The sequence below is a fragment of the Heloderma suspectum genome, chromosome 17 (genome assembly GCF_057233095.1).
Source record: "Heloderma suspectum isolate Gila_16-S chromosome 17, 16-S_ref, whole genome shotgun sequence".
Classification (NCBI taxonomy): domain Eukaryota; kingdom Metazoa; phylum Chordata; class Lepidosauria; order Squamata; family Helodermatidae; genus Heloderma; species Heloderma suspectum.
The window spans coordinates 5,357,178-5,382,049 of NC_139474.1; the positions used below are offsets into that span (position 1 = coordinate 5,357,178).

The 24,872-nt window shown below is 49.9% G+C and overlaps 1 protein-coding gene across 1 annotated transcript in view; it reads right to left on the reverse strand.

Moving 5' to 3' along the window:
* Nucleotides 1-2,810: 2,810 nt before the first annotated feature.
* MAP4K2 (mitogen-activated protein kinase kinase kinase kinase 2) overlaps nt 2,811-24,872 on the reverse strand; it is a 68,831-nt gene continuing 46,769 nt past the window's right edge. Inside the window, exons 19-32 of the mRNA XM_084824220.1 lie at nt 24,563-24,675; nt 23,327-23,368; nt 22,173-22,257; nt 22,005-22,084; nt 21,161-21,221; nt 18,797-18,920; nt 16,964-17,022; nt 13,358-13,461; nt 13,036-13,207; nt 10,834-10,902; nt 10,618-10,704; nt 9,228-9,298; nt 6,453-6,508; nt 2,811-5,293 (exon numbers count right to left, since the gene is read on the reverse strand). Of these exons, the coding sequence (XP_084680346.1) occupies nt 5,206-5,293; nt 6,453-6,508; nt 9,228-9,298; nt 10,618-10,704; nt 10,834-10,902; nt 13,036-13,207; nt 13,358-13,461; nt 16,964-17,022; nt 18,797-18,920; nt 21,161-21,221; nt 22,005-22,084; nt 22,173-22,257; nt 23,327-23,368; nt 24,563-24,675 (1,211 nt within the window). The 3' untranslated portion in view covers nt 2,811-5,205. The remainder of the gene's footprint in view (nt 5,294-6,452; nt 6,509-9,227; nt 9,299-10,617; nt 10,705-10,833; nt 10,903-13,035; nt 13,208-13,357; nt 13,462-16,963; nt 17,023-18,796; nt 18,921-21,160; nt 21,222-22,004; nt 22,085-22,172; nt 22,258-23,326; nt 23,369-24,562; nt 24,676-24,872) is intronic.

The window sequence follows — 24,872 nt, forward strand, 5'->3', positions numbered from 1 at the left end:
AGACTTATAGCGAGCACTCAAAAGGAGAAAAAAATTACTGCACAGTAATGGCCATTTGTGGACGGAACAGAATATTTAGCTATAGGAATTTAGTTGCCTCTCTTGAATTTCAGGGAAGGGACCTTTGAAGTAGAGCCAAGCCCTTGCATTAATGCTCACTGAGGTTATAGTGCCAAGATTAAAATTAAAGTACTTTCATACCACCTGCAAATCTGAAATTTGATGCCCGTATAGGCGCAAATATTTTATACGATGCACATGTAAGATGGAGAGGAGGAGGAGGTGGTACACTGCCTTGGGCGTCTCGGAGGAAAAGCGGGATATAAATGTAACAAATAAATTGCTCAGAGGTAGCGAGCCCACATTTTGCATGCAGAAAGTCCCAAGTGCAATGCATGACAGCTCCAGGTAGGGCTGGAAAAGACTCTTATCTGAAACCCTGGACAACTGCCGGTACTCAGTGACCCGGTTTGCACAATCACCACATCCCACCATGGCTTGTTTAAGCCACACTGGGCTGCACTGCATTCTGGGCGGGCTGTGAATATTCAAGCTGTGGCAGCAACTTGTCGTGTCATCTGTACCCGGGCGGCAGGGGTTGTACACAGGTTAAAGAACTCTTGCATAACCTAGAACAGGCCATGGCGTTGATTGTGAGAACCAGCCCAGTATAAACGAGCAATGGGGGCTTTGAGTCCGTGGGTGTTCCCATCTGGCCTGCCAACTTCTCCACAAGACCCTCCCCTTCCCTGCCCAGGCAGGGATGAGATTTTCCTTACCTCCCCGCTGCCCCACCCCAACCCACTGCATTTAGGGTTTTTAAAAGCCTTCATTGGGAGCGATTTAACAAACTGCAGCACCGTGGGGGGGGGGGGTATTTGGGGATGCTGCTGCTGGGGAGAGAAGGGCTAACTCTCCCCTCCCCAACAGTGCAACCCCTTCAAAAAATCCCCCCTCCCCACATTGCAATCAGGTTTTTTTTTAAAAAAAACCCTCCATGGTACCTTTTAAAAAACCTAACTGGTTAAAAGACAATGGTGCCTTTTAAAAAACCTAATTGCCAGCAGGGAGGGCCATTTTCAGGAACTGTGTATGGGTCTTGGCAATCACATGGGTCCACCTACTGTAGGGAGGTGCTACCCTCTTGTGCTTTCCCTGCTCCTGGTGTAGACCATGAGTTAGATGAACAAAAGGTATAAAGCAGCTTCCTATGTTCCTATCCCACTTACTAGCTAGACCTGAAAATGGTATTGTGCATATCTTCCTTTAGGACAAGGGTGAGGTTCCCCAGATGGCCATTCTCCCTTCCCCTGGCTCCGCCTCCTTCCCCTGGGCCCGCCCTCTTCCCCCCAACCAGCAATCTTTTGGTGGTTTCCTGGCTTTTGTGACATTTTCCCCCCATTCTAAAAGGCTGAAATGCCTCTCCTAAGGCTTAGAGAGTGGCAGGAAGAGCATTAAGCTGCAACAGGCTGCTATTTTTATATTTTGGCCCTGCCTCTTTTGCCCTTGGCCCTGCCCACCTTTGGAATGTGGCCCTCGAGAGCTTCCCCAAAATAGAATTCAGCCCTCGAGTTGAAAAAGCTTCCCCACCCCTGCTTTAGGACAAAGGATTTGAACTGTACAACAACCCTTTTGGGGGTATTTCTATACTAGCTGGAAAAACCCTGAAATTCGTTACATACACACATAGTTGTGACTGCCTGAATATCAGCGTAGTCTGAAAAATTGACGTTTTCATGTTCAAGAGCAATGAATGTTACCTAAGGCAGGCCAGCACCCCTACGCAGAAAAAGCAAGGTCCCATAAAGTGATCTTTAGGTATTCAGTGCACTTAAAAAAGGATATTGTACAGCTGGAAAAGGTGCAGAAGAGGACAATTAAAATTATCAAGGGGCTGGAGCAACTCCCCTATAAGGAAAGGTTACAACATCTGGGACTGTTTCGCTCAGAAAAAAGTAAGGGGAGACATGATAGAGGTGTATGAAATTATGCATAGTGTAGAGAAAGTGGAGAGGGAGACATTTTTCTCGCTCTCTCCTAATACCAGAACCCAATGGGGTCATCCCATGAAGTTGATTGGTGGGAGATTCAGGACAGAGAAAAGGAAAGACGTCTCCACACAGCACAGAGTTAAATGATGGAATTCACTTCCGCAAGATGTTGTGATGGCCACCGCTTTGGATGGCTTTAAAAAGGGACTGGACAAATTCCTGGAGAAGGCTATCAGTGGCTACTAGTTTTGATGGCTACATGCTACTCCCAGGATCAGAGGCAGCATGCCTATGTACACCAGTTGCTGGGGAAGGTGCTATTGCACACAAGTCCTATTTGTGGGTTTCCTGCGGGCACCTGGCTGGCCACTGTGTGAACCAAATGATAAACTAGATGGAGCCCTGATCTGATCCAGCAGGGCTCTTCATTCTGCATTATACTGTATGTTGATTTTCAACTGTTCCTTCTCACACTCTTGGAATGGGGCGGGGGCACGCTCTCTGGCATCAACCAGCAACATGTACCTTTACTTGCAGAATACAAGCTGTGTTTACTAGTATACCTGGCTCTTATTAATTTTCTAAATTAAGATGCAGTTGAACATATCCCCTGCATTCTCATCTGACCCCCGTTTTAGTCTTCCTGGCTTCTTAGCCACTTAACAAGAAGCATCCTCACCAGAAGCACAGTAGAAACTGAAACAAAGACAATTCTTGCTATTTCAACAGAACTGCTTTGCACAAACCTTCACCCAGCCCTCAACCCCCCAGGAGAACCCCCTGATTCATTAAGCAAAAAAAGGCAAATCCATTCCGCGGGGGAGTAAAATACCACAATATAATATCAATCTCTATGTTAAATAGCCATTTTTCTTTTCAAGTTTGGTTTTCTCAGGACAATAAAATTCCAGCTTTAGCCATTAAAACCCACAGAGAAATTATTAGCAGCCTTCTGGGGAAGGGACATTCTCGGCCTCTGAGCTAAAGCGGGGTTGTGGTTGGAGCTCTGACCATCCAAGGCTGAGATTCCGACTGGGAGTCTGTTCGGGGCTCCTATGCCCCCTGCCCCAACTACCCCACACCCCAAATCTCAAACCCTGGAAGCGGCTTGCACAGCCTCCACTCGCGCTCTCCGAGCCAAACGCGAGACGCAGGCCGTCTTTGTCCTCCGAATCAGCCAGCCCGACAGTAGCACAGGACAGTCCTATCAGTCCTATCATTCAGCCAACACAGCTGGCAAAGCACAGCTTGTAGCCTACCTGCCAGGTATGGTAGCCCAGCAGGGACTCAATAAGCCTGCCGTAGGGTAAAAAACGGAGCCAGCGCCAAGGGCGTGCACGGTCAGGCACCTGTTGTGGGCCCACATTCCGGCAGGGCTCTCTTCTTCCCCATAGCAACGTAATTGCCCATCTGCTTCTCACTCTGGCTCAGACAACGGTGGTGCTGGTGGTGAGGAGGAGGAGAAGATGCTTACTCACTCCTTGGCTCCCTGCCTACCAAACAAGCAAGTGGTGGCCATGATGAGGAAGAGGAGGAGGACCTGGTGTCAGTGGCAGTGAGAAGGTAGGCTCATTGAGGGAGGGGGCCCACTGAGGGGGCCTTGCCCAAGGGACCCCCAAAACCTACAGCTGGCCCTGGTAAAAGGCTATGCTACTAAAGGGCCCTAAACCAGGCACTATGTTAAATGTCTGCGTACGTTTAAAGGCGCTTGGCTTTACCTTAAAAATGTTCAGGATTGGGGCCGGCAGTTAATTCCTCCCACCGCAGCAATCACAATTTTAAAATTGTCATCCATACTACCCACTGAAACTGCTCTTTGGCTTTGAAGAGAAAGATGCTATTGACGCCCCTTCCCGGCAATTTTTACCAGGTCCACAACATAATGGGGAAGGATTAAAAAAACAACAACCCTCCTTGCATACCACGGTCCCAATCCTGAGAGGGCCTCCTTTGTGGCTGCTATTTGAAAAACAAACAAAACACATTGCATGTAACATTCTTTCTCCTTAAAAAACACACACACACACCATCGCTAAATGCAAGCATGCATTTAACGTTTCATCTAGTTTGGCTCAAATTGTAAACTATCTCAAAGTCGGTTTAACTCTCTTCTCAAGGAGCCGGGGACTTAACAGTTTTGCAAAGGTGCTGATAACACTTCCGTTAAGAACTCCGTTACTCCTTTTTTATGACAGAGTAACCGTCTTGGGAAAGTGGTCTCAAGCATACACTTGCACCTGGTTTCTCGAACCAACTTGCTCTTTTTGGTGTTGAGCACAGGGATCAAGCTATCCACCCACCGTCTCCCCACAAGTCTGCCCATCTAGTTGCTCAACGAACACTTTGCTCACCCACGCCCGATCTCATCTGATCTCGGAAGCTAAGCAGGGTCAGCCCGGGTTAGTACTTGGATGGGAGACCGTCTGGGAATCAGGCTTCCTGCACTGAGCAGGGGGTTGGACTCGAGGGTCTTGTAGGCCCCTTCCCACCCTATGATTCTGTGATTCCCGCCCCTGACACACGGAGCCAAACACTCACAGACATTCCAGCCGCAGTCACCCAATTCTGCCCATCATGGGCATGGCCAATTTTTTCCACTCAAGTTGTCCAGCTACAAAATAAAACTCTGTCCCTGGACCCTGTTCATGGGAGACAGGCCAGAATCTCAAAAGTGCCCTGAAAGACGTTTAAATTAAAGCTCAGGTGCTAAGGAAAGAGCGTCCGTTTTGCACCCCGGTAAACGATTGTCTTCACACTGGCATCTCTGCCGGACATGGCGCCCATGCGATGTGGGTGACTACTAAGGAATAAGAGGAGGAGGAGGAGGAGGAAAGGGAACAAGGGAAGCATTCAAGCAGGCACAAAGTGTCAGCCAGGAAAGACGGCAAATTCTTCCAGCTGGCTTGTGGTCAAATTATTGCAAAAGTATCTCAGGAGATGCTGGCCCAGATGAGGGAGAAAGCATCCCTCCCATCCTGGCGCACAGCAACATCTCAGGAAGACTAGAATGATGGATGAAGGACGTTTCTGGAGCCCAACCCATGTTATGTCCAGTGCATGCGGGAGCAGTAAAGGGAGAACTGTACCCCGTTTACACACGTGTGCACCCTCCCATTTCAGTCAGCTTTCATCAGCTACAGGCAGGCACAGATCATGGCCAGCCCGCTGTCTCCAGCAACGGTCCACCACAAGGCTGGGCAGGTCCAGAAGGCGCTCAGTAGCTGTTCTCATGACCTGTCAGGATGTAGAGGTTGCTCTGTGCGGCGGGGTTATCCGTGGGCGTGCTCTCCAGGATGATGTCTCTGGCGAGGAGGAGAAAGAGGGAGCGAGAACAGTGAGTGGAACATTAAAAAGGAGCTACCACTTGCTTGCTTGACAGGCAGAGAGCCAGGGAGCAGGGAGGCCATGGTATCTCCTGCTCCACCTTCTCACCACCACCGTTGTCTGGGCCAGAGCGAGAGGCAGGTGAGCAAGCAGGCTGCAAGGGGGAAGAGGAGCAGCAACTCCAGGGGGCCCTTGTTAGTGGGCCCCTGCTGGGCTGTGGGCCCTTGGCTCGTGCCCGGCCATGCCTACCCCTGACGCAAGCCCTGTGGAAGCTACCCACACTCGCAGGCTAGTGCTGCGGCTTGCAGCCAGGGGTGTGGGAAACATCCCAGGAGAAGGCAGGAACTTTTCCTGCCATATAAAGGAAGTCAGTGTCCCACTTTTACCAGCCAACAGCAGGCCAAAGACCAGCACAAGCAAATAGCCATCGAAGAGAACAGGGCTATTCACACAACACACTAACCCACACTCAGTGACTGAGTGTGGGTTGTTTTGAACTGTGGGTTGTTTGTTAAACAGCAGGTTATTGTGTTGTCAGAACGCAGCCAGGTGGCTTGATAACTATGCAGTGTGGCTTCTTTTCTTGAACAAGCCACGTTGAGAACCCACCGTTTGTTGTCGGGTTGTTCGGGGTGGTTAACAAGCCACACTGCATGGTTAACAAACCACCCTGGCCGCGTTCAGACAACACGACAACCCTGCCTGTGGAAAATGTGCTGCATTCAGACAACACGCTAACCCACAATTCAACAAATTGGTCCTGGATGTGTCTTTAGTCATGACTGACAGTTCAAAGTTTTTTTAGTTATATATTGTTTTTGTATATTGTCTTTGTGCTTTTATGTAAATGGATTTCAAAGTTTTTATATTGTATTTAATGTTTTAACTTCTGTAAACCGCCCACAGAACTTTGGCTATGGGGCGGTATAGAAATGTAATTAATAATAATAATGATAACAACAACAACAAACAACCCACAGTTCAAAACAACCCACATTCAACCACTGAGTGTGGGTTAGCGTGTTGCGTGAACAGCCCCATACGTGTGTGTGGCGTGGTGGGCGGTGGGGAGAGGATTGTTGAAATGCAAGACATAATCATCATCCAGTACTTTCCCCATCTGCTGCAAAGCCTCACCTGTGGGCTCCTAAGACCCGGAACACTCTGGACTCATCTGTGACCTCCTGTGTCACCTGTTGCGGAACAAAAGAGAGCTTAGCAGGGAATCCTCATAACCGAGGGATGATCGAACCTGTAATAACCCTGAACTCTTCTCACAGAGAGGAATACATCAGCCTTGTAGTCTGATACATCTGGAGGGTGCCGGTTTGAGGAAGACTGGAATAGAAGCGTCACTTTTTTTTCAGAAAAAGGAACCGCTTGTTCATATTAGTGTTACTTCACATTTTCTCCTTTATTTATTGTTTATTACAGGGGTGGGTAACCTCAGGCCTGGGGGCTAAATTCTGCCCTCCTGAGGTCCCAATCTGGCCTTGCATGGGTTCCCCAGATGGCCCTGCCCCTTCTCCTGACCACACCCCCTTCCCCGGCCCCGCCTCTTCCCCCCAACCACCAATCCTTTGGTGGTTTCCTGGCTTTTGTACAGGTTTTTCTCCATTCTAAAAGGTTGAAATGCCACTCTGAAGGCTCTGTTACTGGCCGTTAAAGCTTTAAGCTACAATACGCTGGGATTTTTGGTACGTTTGGCCCAGCCCACCACTAGAATGTAGCCCCTGAGAGTTTTCCGAAGTTCTATTTGGCTCATGGGCTGGAAAGGGTTCCCAACCCCTGGTTTATGATATTTGTTAAGACATCTATAAAACTCATTACCTAGGCGTCTTACAAAATCAGTGGAAAACAATAATACAATTTTAAAAATCCAACAATGAATCTTCTAAAAAATACCCCAACAACATGAAAATGCCAGCACAGTAAAATAAAATACCCAAACTACAAATTGCAGAAGTGAAAAGCAACCAGAAAATACAGGAGCTAAAACAACCGACGTCAAAGGGACTGAAATAACAAGATGTTGAAGGGACTAAGAAAGAGTTGGGCAACTTGGAGTCTATCAGATGTTTTGGCCTACAATTCCCATCACCCCTAACCATTGGTTATGCTAGCTAGGGCTGATGGGAGTTGTAGGCCAAAACATCTGGAGTTGCCCAGCCCTGGCCTAAGAGAAGAATAAGTCTTGGCCTGGGATCACCAGGTGAGTTTCCCTAGGAAGAGTATTCTTCTCCGGTATTACGTGGAAGTTTGTTTGTTTGTTTAGAATCATAGAATCGTAGAATCGTGGGGTTGGAAGGGGCCTACAAGGCCATCAAGTCCAACCCCCTGCTCAATGCAGGAATCCAAGTCAGAGCATCCCTGGCAGGTGGCTGTCCGGCCTCGTCTTGAAGGCCTCCAGTGTGAGAGAGCCCACCACCGCCCCAGGTCATTGGTTCCATTGTCGTATTGCTCTTACAGTCAGGACGTTTTCCCTGATGTTCAGCCGGAATCTGGCTTCCTGTAACTTGAGCCCATTCTTCCGTGTCCTGCACTCTGGGAGGATCAAGAAGAGATCCTGGCCTTCCTCTCTGTGACAACCTTTCAAGTACTTGAAGAGCTCTATCCTATCTCCCCTCAGTCTTCTCTTCTCAAGGCTAAACATGCCCAGTTCTTTCAGTCTCTCTTCATAGGGCTTTGTTTCCAGTCCTCTGATAGTCTTCGTCACCCTCCTCTGAACCCTCTCCAGTTTGTCTGCATCCTTCTTCAAGTGTGGTGCCCAGAACTGGACACAGTACTCCAGATGAGGCCTGACCAGTGCTGAGTACAGGGGAACTAGTACTTCCCGGGACTTGGAAGCGATGCTTCTATTAATGCAGCCCAAAATAGCATTTGCCTTTTTTTGCAGCCACATCACATTGTTGGCTCATATTCAGCTTGTGATCGACAACAATTCCAAGATCCTTCTCACTTGTCGTGTTGTTTGTTTATTTATTCATTTCATTTCTATACCGCCCCATAACCAAAGTTCTCTGGGCGGTCCACAAAAATTAAAACCACAAAGCGCAGCATAAAACAATATAAAATATGAAAGCTTAAAACCACAATGAAACAGTATAACCAGAATAAAACCTAGCAGCGATGCAGAAATGTAAAATACAGATTTAAAACTAGACAAGACGGAGCAGGGGTGGGCAACTGCAGAAAGTCCAGGGGCCATTTTGGCCCGCTGGACACCCCCGCTGTGGGCAACCCAAAAATCTTTTAAATGGCGTCCGTAGCGTGAAAAGGGTAAAAATTAGCTTTGGTGCTCCCTAGTTGCCACAGATGCCACTTTTTCCAAGGGGAAAATCCCTCCCCCTCATTTTGAGGGCGATGTGGCCCACATCTGAGATAGAGCCTTAGTCTGATCCAACATGGTGGTTCTTATGTTACATACCTGCCTGCCCAGACCCTAAGATCATCCTCTGCGATCTTTCGCCAGGAGCCCCTGCCAAAGGAAGTGAGGTGGGTGGCTACCAGGAAGAGGGCCTTTTCTGCTGTGGCCCCCCGGCTGTGGAATGATCCCCCTAGAGAGGTTTGCCTGGCACCCACATTGTACTCCTTCTGTCGCCAGGTGGAGACCTTTTTCTTCTCCCAGTATTTTAGCATTTTAGCTTCCTAGACTTTTAGCTTTGGTGTTTTAAATCTGTATTTTAAATCTCTGCATTGCCACTAGGTTTTATTCTGGTTGTACCGTTATGTTGTGGTTTTAAGCTTTCATATTTTATATTTTAGGCTGCGCTTTATGGTTTTAGCTTTTGTGAACCACCGAAAGAGCTTTGGCTATTGGGCGGTACAGAAACTACAATCAATCAATCAATCAATACATGTTCTCATCACCAGGCTGGAGGTCATCCTCAGCCTCAGGCTGTTTTTACACACCTCACTGGATTCCAGGCTTCGGCCTTGCATGCCGTGTTTCCAGAAGGCCAGGACACTGTCTTGAAGGCACACTGCAGCAGAGCAGAGAGGCGATGCAAGAGTTAGAAGTTACCCGTAAGAGATCACCCATGGCACTCGGAGTCCCACAACCTAGGATTCTGTGTATTCCACCCATCTGCGGTTTTGCCGTGCAAATGCAGAATTCAAGCTCCTGAGATTCACAGCCGTCTTAACAGCCACGACAACAGGAGCGCCATCTTCATGCCCCTATAAGCAGAATAAGTTTGAAAATGTGTGGCAAAGGCCTGGCAAAATGTCAGGAGACAGCAGAGGAGGGCCGAGAGGAATTTGGGGAGGGACTCTTGCTCAGTGGTCAGAGCACACGCTTTGCATGCAGAAGGTCCCGAGTTCGATCCCTGCCCTCTCTAGATCAAAGGTTCAAGTATGAGGTGGTGGGAAAGCCACTGTTCTGCCTTAAACCCCAGAGAGCCGCTGCTGGTAAGAGTCGCTGACAATACTGAACTAGAGTTATTTATTTATTTGCAAATATTTATATACCGCTCCACATCAAAAAGATTTCGGAGCAGTGAACAACAAATATAAAAGAATAAAACATCATATTAAAGCAATTAGAACATTTTAAAAGAAACACGTTCTAACATCTAACAAAGCTAGATGGACCAATCACGTGACCTGCTATAAGGCAGCCTCCCATTCCAGGGAGGGCCTGTAGCTCAGTGGTAGAGCCCCTGCTCTGCATGCAGAAGGTTCCCGGTTCGACCCCCAGCTTCTCCAAGTAGGGCGAGGAAAGAATCCTGCCTGAAACCCTGGAGAACTGCTGCTGCCAGTCAGTGTAGACAATACAGGGCTAGATGGACCCAGGGTCTGACTCAGTATAAGGCAGCTTCCTATGTAGCTCAGTGGTAGAACCCCTGCTTTGCATGCAGAAGGTCCCGGGCTCATTCCCTGGTCATCTCTACTCAGAAAGATGGCATACAGTTGGGCTGGGAAAGATTCCTGCCTGAATTCTTGGAGAGCGGCTGCCAGTCAGAGTAGACACTATAGAGCTGGATGGGCAGGTAGTCGGAACTTGTATAAGACAGTTTCCTATGTGGCAGGGGAGGGATTATAGCCCAGTGGTAGAAAACCTGCTTGGCAGGCAGAAGGTTCCAGGGTCGATCCCCGGCACCTGCAGGTAGGGCTGGAAAAATTCCTGCCTGCAACCCTGGAGAGCTGCTGCTGCCAGTCTGTGTCGACAATACTGGGCTAGATGGACCCAGGGTCTGACTCAGTATAAGGCAGCTTCTGATGTTCCTATGGGACCCAACTGGGAAGCCTCAAGGAACACACACACACCGCCCCCACCGCTTCCCATGGGACCCCCACTCACCAATGGTCTCGATAGGGAAGCTGAAGGGGAGTTCAGGAGGAAGGGTTCCCTGAGGAACGCCACGGAGGTTCACTACCCTCACACAGCCTGTGGGAATAATAATAACAGCAACAACAACAACAATAGCAGCAGCAGCCTTGATCGCCTGGCAAAGAAGCAATTCAAGGGCAGGAGGGGAGGACGACTGTGATCAGGTTAAACTGGAAAGCAACTTACGCTCAAAACACACCAGGACAGTGTCTCGATCCATCTGAGTGACATGGCTGGCCATGACAAGGGGCCGGCCTGCAAAAGAGAGTAAGAGAAGCTAGCTGGGATGCGGGGGTAGGAGGTGGAATCAAGCACGTTTAGTGGCCCCCGTTCCATGGGGGGAAAGGCCAAAGCTCAGTGGTAGAGCCCCTGCTTTGCATGCAGACAGTCCCAGGTTCAATTCCTGGTGTTTCCAGACAGCATTTGGGTTACAGGCTCTTCACATTTCAAGGGAAACTCCCAATGGTGCTGATGAAGGCTTCCCTTCAAATACAAACAGCTCCTTAGGAGAGACTTTCCCCCTCCCCTAGAATAGGTGTAGGCAATATGCAACCACTAGGCCACATCCAACCCCGCTCCTCCCCAAAACTGTAAAAAAAAAATGAATAAAAGGGATCCTGAACAGCCATTTTGACCCTGTTAGTTCTATGTGGCTACTACAGAACACCCAAAAGGTCAAAAATAGCTTGCAAACAAAGCCCTATGAGGAGAGACTGAAAGAAAGGGGCACGTTTAGCCTCGGGAACAGAAGACTGAGGGGACATAGGATAGCGGTCTTCAAGGACTTGAAAGGCGGTCACAGAGAGGAAGGCCAGGGTCTCTTCTCATCCCAGAGTGCAGGACACGAAGTAATGGGCTCGCATTACAGGAAGCCAGATTCCAGCTGAACACCAGGAAAAACGTCCTGACTGTTGGAGCAATACGGCAATGGAACCAATGACCTAGGGCGGTGGTGGGCTCTCCCACACTGGAGGCGTTCAAGATGAGGCTGGACAGCCACCTGTCAGGGATGATCTCACTTGGATTCCTGCAGAGCAGGGGGCTGGACTCGATGGCCTTGTAGGCCCCTTCCAACCCTACTATTCTATGATTCTAATTTTGATCCTTTTAGCACTCTGCAGCCACTCTGGACGTCATTTAAAAAACAATTCCCCAGGGCCATGGGAGTGAGGTGGGGTCCTGGGGGTGAAAATGGTCTCCAGACCTCCTGAAGTTTCTCACTCCTGCCCTAGAGGAATACATGGAAGCTGGATGGGGTGTCATACTAGGACCAGAGAGATCTGGTTTGAATCTGCGCTCAGCCACACAGCTCACTGGGTGACTTTGGGCCAGTCACTCTCTCTCAGACAAACTGGGGGTTAGGGGGGAACATACATTGCCCTGAGTTCTTCAGAGAAAGGACAAGATTAAAATGTAATATTATTTAACTAATAAGCATTCCTTCCAATAAGGATGGATGAGCGCTGATAGGATTATAGCCAAAAGAGGACCACTGATTAACAAATGGAGGTCTCAGCATACTCGGGTGAAGTCTGAATTATGTAGAAGTACAAGACAATTTGAAAAATAACAACAACAGCAGAAGGGCATTAAAAAAATCCCAAACACGGCACCGTGGGAACTGAGCATGCTCACTGGCCTCTGGGAGCCATGGGATGTTGAATTATCTATTAGAGAAGAAAAATGTGGAGAGGGGAACAGGCCTGCTTGAGCCTCTAACAGCTTCTAGCAGCCTTCCCCAAGCTGCACTAAAACTCCCATCACCCTGAACCAGACGTGGCCAGGATAGAAATGCAACATTCGTTTGTATGCAAAACTCCGGTAGTTTCTGCTGCATGTATCTGTAGTACAGAGTATTTGTTGAAATGTTTGGTTTTGTTGTATTTCATCATGATTTTATCTTGCAACCCATTTGGGGGTTGTGGTTCTTGTTTCTAAGCGGTACTGAAGTTCTCCAAAATAACGATTACACGGTGGTGCAAGGAAGCTGTGCCAGCTCCAGGGTTTGCAAGGTCTGTGAGCAAGGTCCCCTTCATGGGCCCCCTCCCTGAGCGAGTCTACCTTCTTGTCCCCAGCTGCTCTCGCTCCTCCCCCTCCTCTTCCGCATCATGGCTGCCACTTGCTTTCTTGGCGGGCGGAGAGCCAGGGAGAAAGTCGGCCGGGGCGTCTGCCCCTCCTGCTCCTCCCCACCACCGTTGTCTGGGCCGGAGCGAGACGCAGTTGCCGTGGCGAAGAGGAGGAGGAGCAACTCCAGGGGGTTGTTGTCTGCGGGCCCCTGCTGGGGCGTGGGCCCTCGGCAGGTGCCCCACCATGCCGCCCAGGCAAAGAGCGCCGCAGCTTTTTCCTTCGCCTGCACTTTTCCCGCTCCCACCAGATATCCCCTCTTACCAGAAGGGTGTGAGGTGCTGAGGCCGGTGCTGAGAGAGAGGATGCTGAAGTGCAGGTCCGCCCCTGGCTGGTCACTGCCAGTGACCCCGAAACACACCTGCGGGTATTCCTCTGTTTCCACGACCAGCAGCTCAAACAGGGTCAGCTGGTCTGGCGGTATCACAGAGACGTGCTGGAAAGGAGGGAGGGAGGGAGGGAGGGCACAGACTGGTTTCTCAGCTGCCTGACGTGCTCACAGCCCAGGTCTCTTCTCAGTGCCCCCCACCCCCTCAGGGGAAGGAGGGTGCCACCGTCCTGCATCCATTCGTGGCCACGAACCTACCTTCAGCAGCATGAACTTCTGCAAGGGCTCATACCACTGCAGGAGAGCCAGGCTGGAGGGCAGAGCAGCGCAGAGAAACGTGCTCCCAGAGTAGGGATTGCGCACTGAAATACAACGCAGCATGGTTAGCCCCCTGACCGCCTGCATGGTGTTCAGGGAAAGGCCCTTCTCTCATGACCCCATACCCAAGAGCCGGTCTCCCTCCTCTGCCAAGGATTCCTGCCTCCCATCCATGGAAACAGGGGTGGGGAACCTCAGGCCCAGCGACCAAATCATGTCCTCTTGCGTTGTCCCTAGACAGCCCCAGCCCCTTTCCTCCCATCACCCATCGTTTTGTGTTTTCCTGGCTTTTCTGCAGTTTTCCCCCCATTCTAAAAGGATGAAATGCCTCCCTGAAGGCCGAGTGACTGGCAGTAAGACTTTTAAGCTAAAAGATGCCTGAGAAAAGAGAAAGGTCTTAACCTGGTGCCGAAAAGATGACAACGTTGGCACCAGGCAGGCCTCATCGGGGTGATTGTTCCACAATTGGGGGGCACCACCAAGAAGGCCCTCTCCCTTGTTTCTGCCTTCCAAGCCCCACTCAGAGGAAGTACCCAGAGGAAGAACTTAGATGCCGAGCGTAGCATATGGGCCGGTTCATGCCAGGAGAGGCGGTCCGTCAGATATAGCCTGCATTTTCAACAGGTCGTTAACTCTTGGATCTGGATCCCCCACCTTCCATTATTACCGAGACTGTGACTCTCCAGTTGCCTGGCAGGATGGTCTGTGTATATCTCTGTCTACTGGGAGCAGTGTGGGTAGGACCAGATCCTCAAAGAGGTCATCGTGAAAACCTATTTGGAGTTTTAACGATCGGGCGTGTCCATCTGGGGGGCATGTCTGTCAGGCCCTCCAGGGTTGACAACCCCCCTTCTCCTGGCCCCACCCCCTTTCCTCCCATCACCAATCGTTTGGTGTTTTCCTGGCTTTTGTGCAGTTTCTTCTCATTCTAAAAGGATGAAATGCCTCCCCTAAGACTTAGTTACTGGTATAAGAACTTGAAGCTACAGTAGGCTGGTATTTTTGGCCCCACCCCTTTGCCTTTAGCCATGCCCACCACTGGAATGCAGCCCCCAAGTGCTTCTCCAGAATGGAATTCTGCCCTGGGGCTGCAAGACGTTCCCCACCCCTATTTATTTATTTTATTTATTTATTTATTTATTTATTTATTTAATTTATTTCTATACCGCCCAATAGCCGAAGCTCTCTGGGCGGTTCACAAAAACTAAAACCAAACAACTCACAATAAAACAATTTAAAATATATAGAACATTAAAACCACAATATAACAATACCACCACAATAAAACCTAGCAGCAGTACAGGAGTTTAAAATACAGATTTAAAACAGCAAAGATAACAATTTAGAAAGCTAAAATGCCTGGGAAAATAAAAAGGTCTTCACCTGGCGCCGAAAGGAGTACAATGTAGGCGCCAGGCGAACCTCACTAGGGAGCTCATTCCAGAGCCGGGGTGCCACAACAGAAAAAGCCCTCCTCCTAGTAGCCACCCGCCTCACTTCCTTTGGCAGGGGCTCACGGAGAAGGGTGAACTTCACCCCTGAACTTAAAGCAGCTTCTAGAAAGGAGTTCTTGATGATGCCTCCCAGACTCCAGATTTCTCATCTTTGGGGGAGTCCCCAGAGTCCAATTCTCTGCATCAGCCTTCCCCAACCTTTTGCCTTCCAGATGTGTTGAACTGCAACTCCCATAATTCCCTGCCAGCAAGGCCAACAGACATGCTGTCTGGGAATTATAGGAGTTGCAGTCCGTGACATCTGGAGGACACCAGTCGGGGAAGGCTGCTCCATATCTTCCAGAAGTACTGCTGAGCCAGGGTAGCGTGTTGCTAAGCCTCAGGAAGCACTGAGTTCAAATCTTGCCTCTGCCATGAATTCAATAGGTGGCCTTAGGCGAGCGACTCTCTCTTAGCCTCCGTTTGCCCACATCTGAATCTGCTATATGGGGGATAATACTGAACTACTTTACAGGGCTGTTGTAAGGATTACAGCTAGATGATGTGCGGGAAGTGCTTTGCACGCTTTACAACTCTTTAATAACAATTACAGTAACAATAACAATGTATTATTCTATTTATATCCCGCCCTTTTTCCTCTTGCAAGGAACCCAAGGCGGCTTACATTCTCCTCCTCCTCTCCAACAACAACCCTGTGAGGTAGGTTAGGCTGAGAGTCAGTGACTGGCCCAAAGTCCCCCAGTGAGCTTTCATGGCTGAGTGGGGACTAGAACCTGGGTCTCCTGAGGCCCAGTCCAACACTCTAACCACTACAACCACACTGGTGGTGGTAGTGGTGAAGAAGAAGACAACGACGACGACAGAGGAGGAGGAGGATGCAAAATTACTTTACAAAATCAAGCTGGTTTTGAAGCTTTACTGCTTTACCAACAAGTAAGGCTCTGGAGGTGGGTGGGGAGACTGACCCATTAACAGGCACATTCCTTAACTAATGTTGCTACAAAGTTCTACTGGAATGCCATTCTGCATGTATTTATCTGTATTCTTGATGTATTTAAAACAAAAGTTTTGAGAAAATGAATGTCATTGCTCACCCTGAGCTCAAGGGAGAGAGCATGGTGTAAAGTTTGAAGTATAATAAAGGGACATCCAAGCTCTCCGAATATTCAGTGGATATACAGCACAGAACAACAAGGAATGGAGGAAGCTGCCTTATATAGACAATAATGAGCGAGATGGATCCATCATCTGATTAGAACCTCTGGCCCACATGAGCAGAACCTCCGGCCCTCCTAATCTGGCCCACAGAGATTCCCACAGAACCTTCTGGGATTCCTCCAGGGGGCAGGGATTGTCCCCCAAGCCCCACCCCCTGGGGTAATCCACACTGTTATCTCCCACCAGAGGTTGGAGATAACAGTGGGGAACATAGACAGATGGGGAAGGTGTCGTGCAGGAGAAACATCCCTGGCTGAGCGGGCAGGCGGTGCTCAGTTGTGGTGGCTTCAATCACGCAGTGGCCTCCCCCGATGGGGGAAAACCAGTGTGCAGTGAAACAAGGTCCCGGGAGACACGCCAGCCACAATCTGACATCATTCAGCCTACAGGGGGCTGGGTCATTCGACCCACAGAGGGCCATCCAGCCCCCCGGCCCAATTTAGTTCCCGACACCCTAGAACAGGGTGTAAGGCAACTTCCTGTGTTCCTAACCAAAGTGTATGGGGCCTTTTGGATGCAAAGTGGGAGCTCTCCCATTCAGCCCCAGCCCTTCTCCAAAAATTAAAGTGGAATAAATCATAACAGGCAGCCTTACACCAGGTCAGGCTATCTGTTCATCTAACCCAGCATTGTCCTTTCTTCAGCACTTGGCAGGGAAGGATCTTCCCATCACCTCCTACCTGACCCTTTTTAAACTGGAGACCCTACCAGGGTTTGAACTTGGGACTCTCTGCACACAAAGCAGGTGCTCTACCCACTGAGCCACTGTCCCTCCCCAAGAAGGCAGAGTGCCCATTTCTATGGGGCTTTGGAGTTGCGTGAAGGTAAGATGAGAAGAACTTCCAGCAAGGAGAGAAAATAGCCAGGTACTCACCCACACGACACTTCAAGCATCCTTTGGTGTCTGTTATCTTGGCTGACAGCGCAAATTTCCTGCCGAGAGAAAGGAATTGTTTTAGACTGGGGTGGGGAGGAGGGGGTACAAGAGATCAGAGGCGAAAAATGTGACAAATAATGAATCAAAAGGAGGAGTTAGGAGTTAAGAGGAAGCCCCATGCCCCCCTCTAGCTCCTTCTTCTTCCACCTCCACAAGACCCACCCATTTCTTCCAAAACAGTGATGGAATTCTCCCAGGATTTTCCTTATTTGGAGCCCCAGAGCCTGCTGTCTGTGTCAGAGCTCGGTCCTCCAATTTGTGCGGGAAACCAAGGGGTGTCCTCTTGGGACGTGCAGAGTGCAAGGCTTGACTCAAGCCAGGGCTCTGCCCTGTAACATGCAAAACAGTAACACAGAAGAATGCCAGTGAACTTGTGCAGAGAACGTTCCACGGGCGAGTAACTACCATCGGCTCCCACAGTCGAGTGGTGGAGAAGGGGAGGAGGGGGATGTAACCCTTACGTTTTGAGGATGTGATTCGTAAGTTCTTAACTGTTAAAATGAGTTCATCTTCCCCCGCTCCTTTGAGCCACAAGTTTAAGCCCTATGCCCGTTGAGATAGAAAAAAAAGTCCTACAACTCCCAGCATCCTCCAGCCAGCCATGGGAGTTGTAGGACGCTTTTCTGTCTAAACAGGCAGAGGATTGCCCACCTTGGTCTCACAGATGACTGCAGTGCATTGTACGTGGTGCTCAAAGAGTGGCAATGCTGGCTGAGAAAGATGGGACTTATAGTCCAACAAATCTCTGGAAGCCATCAGGTGGGGAAGGTGGCTTTAAAGTCCTAAATGGCTTGGGACCCGAAGGGCTGGGAAGGCTATAAATGGAGTGCGAGTGTGAAAATGCTGGATTCTTGCTGCGGCTTTTAAAATAATACTTTGTAATGTGTTGTATTGTTGGTTTTTATCTTTGGTTGTATTGTTTTTTGCTTTTATTATGTATATTGCCCTAAGAGCTTCAGCTATGGAGCGACTCATAAATTGGCATGCGGCTCCTGATATCCTGGCTGGGGACCAATTTGGCTGTCGGGTTGAAAAGCATTCCTCCCCCTCTGCTAGCTGGAGGTGCCGGGTATTGAACCCGAGATCTTCTGCAGGCCAAGCATGTGGTCTACCACTGAGTTACCGTCCCTCCCTGTACTCGAGCTTAGAGGCAGCCAGACCTGGTTCACACATAACGACAACCCAGAGTACGGCTTGAATATGGGTGGCTGTTGAACTGAGGGTTGAGTCATGGGTTGTGGTTACGTGCGAACCCTTCACTATAGTTTAACTATGGGTAGTTAACCACAAACAACCAGGAGTTCACAACACAACAACAAACCATGGGTTCTCTTCCTGGGTTGTTCATGGTTAACAACACTATGGTTAAACCATAGTGCGGGGTTCACACGTAACAACAATCCATGATTCAACAACCCACGATTCAATGCCAACCCATATTCAACTCATACTCTGGGTTGCCATTACATGCAAACCTGCCCAGAGCCTTTTAAACCCAAGAGCATCCAGTGGCCACAAGGTTGAGATTTAGAGCTCTGGACAGCTCCTTTCGCCCTTCCGCACAGCCGCTATGCACAGCTGCTATGCCTGGGCCCTCTGCCTGCAGCTGCCCACCTTTTCTCCAGAGCCTCCAAAAGGAATCCCTTCTCCTCAGTTTTAGTCCAATACATCTGGAGGGACGAACAGTTGGGGGCAGTTGCTCTAAAGGGATACTGTTCCTGCCGTTCCCTTGGGGACCCTTGGTCCCTCCTCCCCCTCACCTCTCCCCACCTGGGGATGATCCGTTCCGTCAGCCGGTTGGTAGCAATGGAAAGAGGAACAGGCCGCTTCTGCAGTTGACGCCGCTGCTCAAAGAGGCCCAGGAGGTTGTGGGCTGAGACCTGAGAAGACTTCCCTGCAAAGCAGAAGTGGGAAGACTCGAATGAGTGGCATGACCGGGCGGACAAAAACCCTCCTTACTCAGTCCTGCATCCAAGCTGCATTGAGCCCCTTCCTGCCTTCCTATTCCATGCCATGCCATGCCATAATCTAATTTGGACTGAAACCCACAATAGGTAAGAACATCCGAAGACCCCTGCTGGATCTGACCGAGGGTCCATCCAGTCCAGCCTTCTGTTCACACAGTGGCCAGCCAGACACCCATGGGAAACCCACAAGCAGGACATGAGTGCAACAGCACCCTCCCGCCCATGTTCCCCAGCACTTGGTGCACATAAGCATATTGCCTCTGATACCAGAGGTGGAACATAGCCATCAGGACTAGAAGCCATTGAAAGCCTTCTCCTCCAGGAATTTTTCCAACCCTTTTAAACCCATCCAAATTGGTGGCCATCACTACATCTTATGGTAGCGAATTAAGCTGCCTCACACCAAGACGGACCCATTAATGGGTCCATCCAGCCCAGCGGTGTCTACTCTCGGCTGGCAATGACATTTCAAGGTCTCAGGCAGGTGGATAGTCCCAGATCTGCTGACAGAGGCCTTTCAACTGGAGTTGCCAGGACTAAACCTCGGACCTTCCGTGTGCAAAGTGGGGCTTTGCCTCTTGGCTGATGAGGGTGGCTGGAATAGGCTTACATTAGCGGAACTGGAGGGATTACTATTTTACAGTAACGGGATTGGAAGGATTTCTGTTTTACAGTAGTGGGCTTACAACAGCAGGATGACTGTTAGTAACATCAGTTCTCTTATCCCAGTAGTCCCCAACTTGGGTCCCCAGGTGTTGTTGGACTACAACTCCCAGCATCCCTGAGCACCAGCCACACTGGCTGGGGAGGATGCAGTCCATCACTATCAGTTTGTGCAGAACAAAGCAGACAGGCTGCTTACTGGGACTGGCCGTTCCAACATATTACTCCAGTGCTGCATGAGCTGCACTGGTTACCAGTCAGTTCCTGGCCTGATTCAAAGCATTTCATCTCTGATCTGTTGCTCAGGTTATGAGCTTTACTGCTAGCTCTTTAATATGTCAAATATTTTTATATTTGTATTGCTCTATTTATCGTTTCGGTTATTAGTGTATTGTTGTTTGGGGTCGTGTGTTTATTTACGACCGTAAACCATCCTGATGGTATCTGCCACCTGGGCGGTATATAAATTTAACCAACAAACAAATAACATCTGGAGATCCAAGTTTGGGAGCCACTGCAACCCAGAGATCTCCCATCCCACATAAATGGATCCCAGTATTTACTTGGAACATAGGAAGCTGCCTTACGGTGAGGCTGTTTGCACGATCATGGCGTGGTTAACAAGCCACAGTGGCTTGTTAACCCCGCCGTGCATGCTGTTCGCATGCTGGACAGATTTCCCTAATTACCCTTGCTGTTTCATCTGAACCAGGGCAGCATGGCTTGTTTGAGGGTTGCTGCCCCTCCCGCAACGAGTCACACTGCCCGGGTTTGGACAACGGGACAAGCCTCGCCAGTGAGGCTAATTAGGGAAATCTGGCTGGCACACCACCGTGGCTTGTTAACCAACTGAGTCAAACCCGTTGGTCCACGTAGCCCAGTACTGTCAACATGGGCTGACAGCAGCGGCTCTCCAGGGTTGCAGGCAGGAATTTTTCCAGACCTACCTGGAGATGCCGGGGATCGAACCAGGGACCTTTTACATGCAAAGCAGGGGCTCTACCACTGGGCTACAATCCCTCTCCTGCAACATAGGAACCTATCTTATACAAGTTCCGACTACTTGCCCATCCAGCTCTGTAGTGTCTACTCTGACTGGCAGCTGCTCTCCAAGAATTCAGGCAGGAATCTTTCCCAGCCCAACTGTATGGTGTCTTTCTGAGTGGAGATGACGAGGGAATGAACCCGGGACCTTCTGCATGCAAAGCAGGGGCTCTACCACTGAGCTACGTAGGAAGCTGCCTTAGAACGCGTCAGAGCCGGGGTCCATGTAGCCCAGTATTGTCGACACTGACTAGCACCAGCGGCTCCCCAGCATTGCAGGCTGGAGTTTTTCCAGCCCTATCTGGAGATGCTGGGAATCAAACCAGCGATCTTCTGCATGCTACGCATTTGCTACTGTGCTACCGCTCTCCCAAGTCAAAAACAAAAACTGGGGTGTGTGTGCGTGCGTGCGTGCGTGCGTGTGTATTTTCCAGGAATCGTTCTACACCTGGACACTCACCAGCTAAGGTCAGTAGCACATTATTCATACAGTAGACCCAAGAGCACCTGTGTGGAAGGAGCTGGGGGTGGAGCAGGTTGAAGGGAAACAGGAGAGGGAGTATGAGAAAGAGAAAAAAGACATCTGTTGCCTGTTGAACAATCGCTTTATTTTCATTGCATGAAACAGGACAGGGAAATATACGCAAAAGTGCTCCAAGTTCAATACAATAACAATTATATAGCGTTCATTTTTTTAAAAAAAGGAGCCGGCAACGATCATATAAATTATAACACTCGTAAAAAGGAGCCAGTGTTGATGATAATAAAGATTAAGACATAAGTGGGCAGGCTTGTGCAATCTACTTTGCGTTTTTTTACTAGAATCCACAGATTAGAGCCAGATGCGAACGACAGACACTTAGAATTATAGAATTCCAAGCCCGGGAATTCATTTTGAGTACCAGGACTGAATGGAGCTCACAGTCCTATGCAAAACCCACCCCCCATTCCTGGTTACCCCAAGCTTTCTTCATTTCACTAGTATAATTTAGGGCAGGGGTGTTGAGCCTCTTTCAGCTCAAGGGCTGAACTCTCTTTCGGAGAAGGTACTGCAAATCAACCAGATACCTACTAGTACAGACAGATCTATACCTTCTGCCCACCCTTGGATTATTTTATTTTATTTACAGTAGTTGTAAACCACTCCACATCCAAAGATCTCGGAACAACAGACAGAACTTTTGTGGGCCAAGGCTGCTCTGTGAGATGCATGATGGATTTTCTTCAGTTGGCTTCCCCTCGCAAAAGCACCCTTTCCCACCCCGCCGCCCACCTCCACCCCTCCCTCCTCACGGGGGGCTCACCTTCTCCATCGTATCTTCATGGAGTTCGTGGAGATTGAGAGTGTAGATGCCTTCTTCAGCTCCGACCACCAGGTAGAGATCTGCAAGGAGGAAGGGAGCGTCAGGGATCAAACCCTGGGCACCCTTATAGCCAGCGGCTGGCACAGGGGAAAGAGGGTGCATGTCTACCTCGTGTTTCTGGGTGAATCCACGTCGTGGCCGAATTTATTTTCAGCGGGCAGCCGTTGAAGACTTTGGAGAAACAGGCTCCCATCTAGGAAAGGGGAGAAGAGGACACATGGGGCAAGGGGGATTGGAGGCCTTCGCCCCTTGCAAGTGCGCCTGTAATGCTATCTGTCAGGAATGAATGTGAGCATGTGGAGATGTCTGGCAGCTCAGATTCGGAATCAGAATGGGGACAGGCAGAACAGGGGGAGGCCCCTCCCCAGTGAGCCCAGTTACAGCGAGACTTTCTTCCCCAGACCTTGACATGCCGATGGCCCAGCCTGAACGGCTCCCCCTTTCCTCTACCACGAGAACTCAGGTTTCGGAGGAGGAGGAGAGCGAGGGGCGTGACTTGAGGGATGGTAGGGTCCGAGCAGGAAAAGTTAGGGCTCAGATGGTCTGCCAGGTTGGCCACTCATGGAAGTGGATGCAGGAAGGAGCCACCCTAAGGGAGGGGCATCCCTGCATGGCTAGACTGGTGGAGAAGCTCTCACCCAGACTGCTGGCAACTTCCCTAACTTCCACTTTGGCTCCTCTATTGATATTCGTAATTGTGTGGAGTAGCTGTTTCCTTTGCAGCCTGAGAGTTTCCTAGAATTTGCATCTGTACGGAAGCTAGTCCTTAAGGAATAAAGTAGGGAGCCTGAAGCCTGATATGCTGGAGTGTGTTGATTGCAAAGGGGGGAGGATGAAGGAATGTGACACTGTCTGCATCAGGGTTGGGGAAGCTCTTTCAACCCAAGAGTGGAATTCCATTTTGGAGGAGCTCTCAGTGGCCACGTTCCAATGGTGGGCGTGGCCAAAGGCAAAGGGGGCGGGGCCAAAACCACCAGCATATTGTAGCTTAAAGCTCTTAGTGGTAGTCACGAAACCTTAGGAGAGGTATTTCAACCTTTTGGAATGGAGATGAGAAACTGCACAAAAGCCAGGAAATCAGGTGGTTGGGGGAAAGGGGGCAGAGCCATCTGGGGAACTTGATCTGGCCCCTGAGCCTCCGGTTCCCCACCCCCGATCTTCATCATCCTCTTCTGCGAGCCACCCACTCCCCCTGCCCCAAATTGCTGTAGCAAGCCCCATCCCTGCCCCACGAGGAAACAGTGCCAGTGAATGGAACTTACGTGGACTTTTGGGGTGGGGGGCAGCCCGTGACAGAGTAGCCTCTGTGGTGTGTGCGGGGGGGGAGGTAAAAAGAGAGAGGGGAGGGAAGAAGGGACAGTCACCAAAAAAATACGGAAAAGTTTGAATTGCTTGAAAAAGCCAGGACAATGGACTCCTCCCTCGCCCCATCCCAATAACAGCCACAACTTTATGCCCTCCCCTCTCTCCCACTGGGAAAAGGAGACCAGGGTCTTCACTAGAGCCACCTCTCACTTGTATAGCCAGAGTATAAACCCAGACGTTCTGCCCCCTATCCCCTTCCCCTTCATAACCTACTACACCCCACTAAACTGCCAAATTTGGGGACTGAACTCAGGAATCCCACCCCAAATACACACAGAGTTTCAGCTGATTAGATCTAGGTCTCATTCCATAAAATCCAGGTGCCCTGCCTCCCATGTTCCTCCCTATTTATTTATTACATTTATATCCCCCCTTTCTTCCATCATGGAACTCAAGATGGCCATATGTGGTTCCCAGGTGGACTCCCCTCCAAGCACTGACCAGACCCAGACGTGCTTAGCTTCAGCAAGGTGGCTGCCTCATGTGCCTGGAATAGAATCCTAGAATAGTTGAGTTGGAAGGGGCCTACAAGACCATCAAATCCAACCCCCTGCTCAGTGCACGAATCCAAGTCGAAGCCTCCCTGACGGGTGGCTGTCCAGCCTCGTCTTGAATGCCTCCAGTGTCGGAGAGCCCACTAGGTCCCTGGGTAATCAGTTCCACTGTCGTACTGCTCTAACAGTCAGGAAGTTTTTCCTGGTGTTCAGCCGGAATCTGGCTTCCTGCAACTTGAGCCCATTGTTCTGTGTCCTGCACCCTGGGATGATTGAGAAGAAATCCCAGCCTTCGTCTCTGTAACAGCCTTTGAAGTACTTGAAGAGTGCCATCCTACCTCCCCTGAGTCTTCTCTTCCCGAGGCTAAACATGCCCAGTTCTTTCAGCCTCTCCTCACAGGGCTTTGTTTCCAGTCCCTGGATCATCTTTGTCACCCTCCTCTGAACCCCCTCCAGCTTGTCTGCATCCTTCTTCAAGTGTGGTGCCCAGAACTGGACACAGTACTCCAGATGAGGCCTAACCAGTGCTGAGGAGAGGGGAACTAGTACCTAAAGCATTGCTTTCATTGGTTCCCCACCCACCCATCCACTTCTGATCCAGGCCCTTTTGTTCTGAAATGTTGGGGTCCCCCAGCTTACGGTAGCCTCTTCTTTCTTCTTCATGGTGGCCCACTCTGTGGAAAGGAGTGAGTCTGCAGGTTTGTGGGAGCCAATCCCTGAGCGATTTGGGGTGTCACCCAAGTCTGTGCTGCCTGTGGACAGAAGAAAATACCACCACCACTCGCAAAAAAGCAACAGTCAGAAACTGGAGCACAGGAACATATGAAGCTGCCTTATCCTGACCTGGTTCGCACAACACAGCTGGGTCATGGTGGGTTGTTTAACCCACCATGAGCTGTGGTGTGCGCAGCCACTCTTTTGATTGTGCAAGCCCCGATCAAGCTGCGTC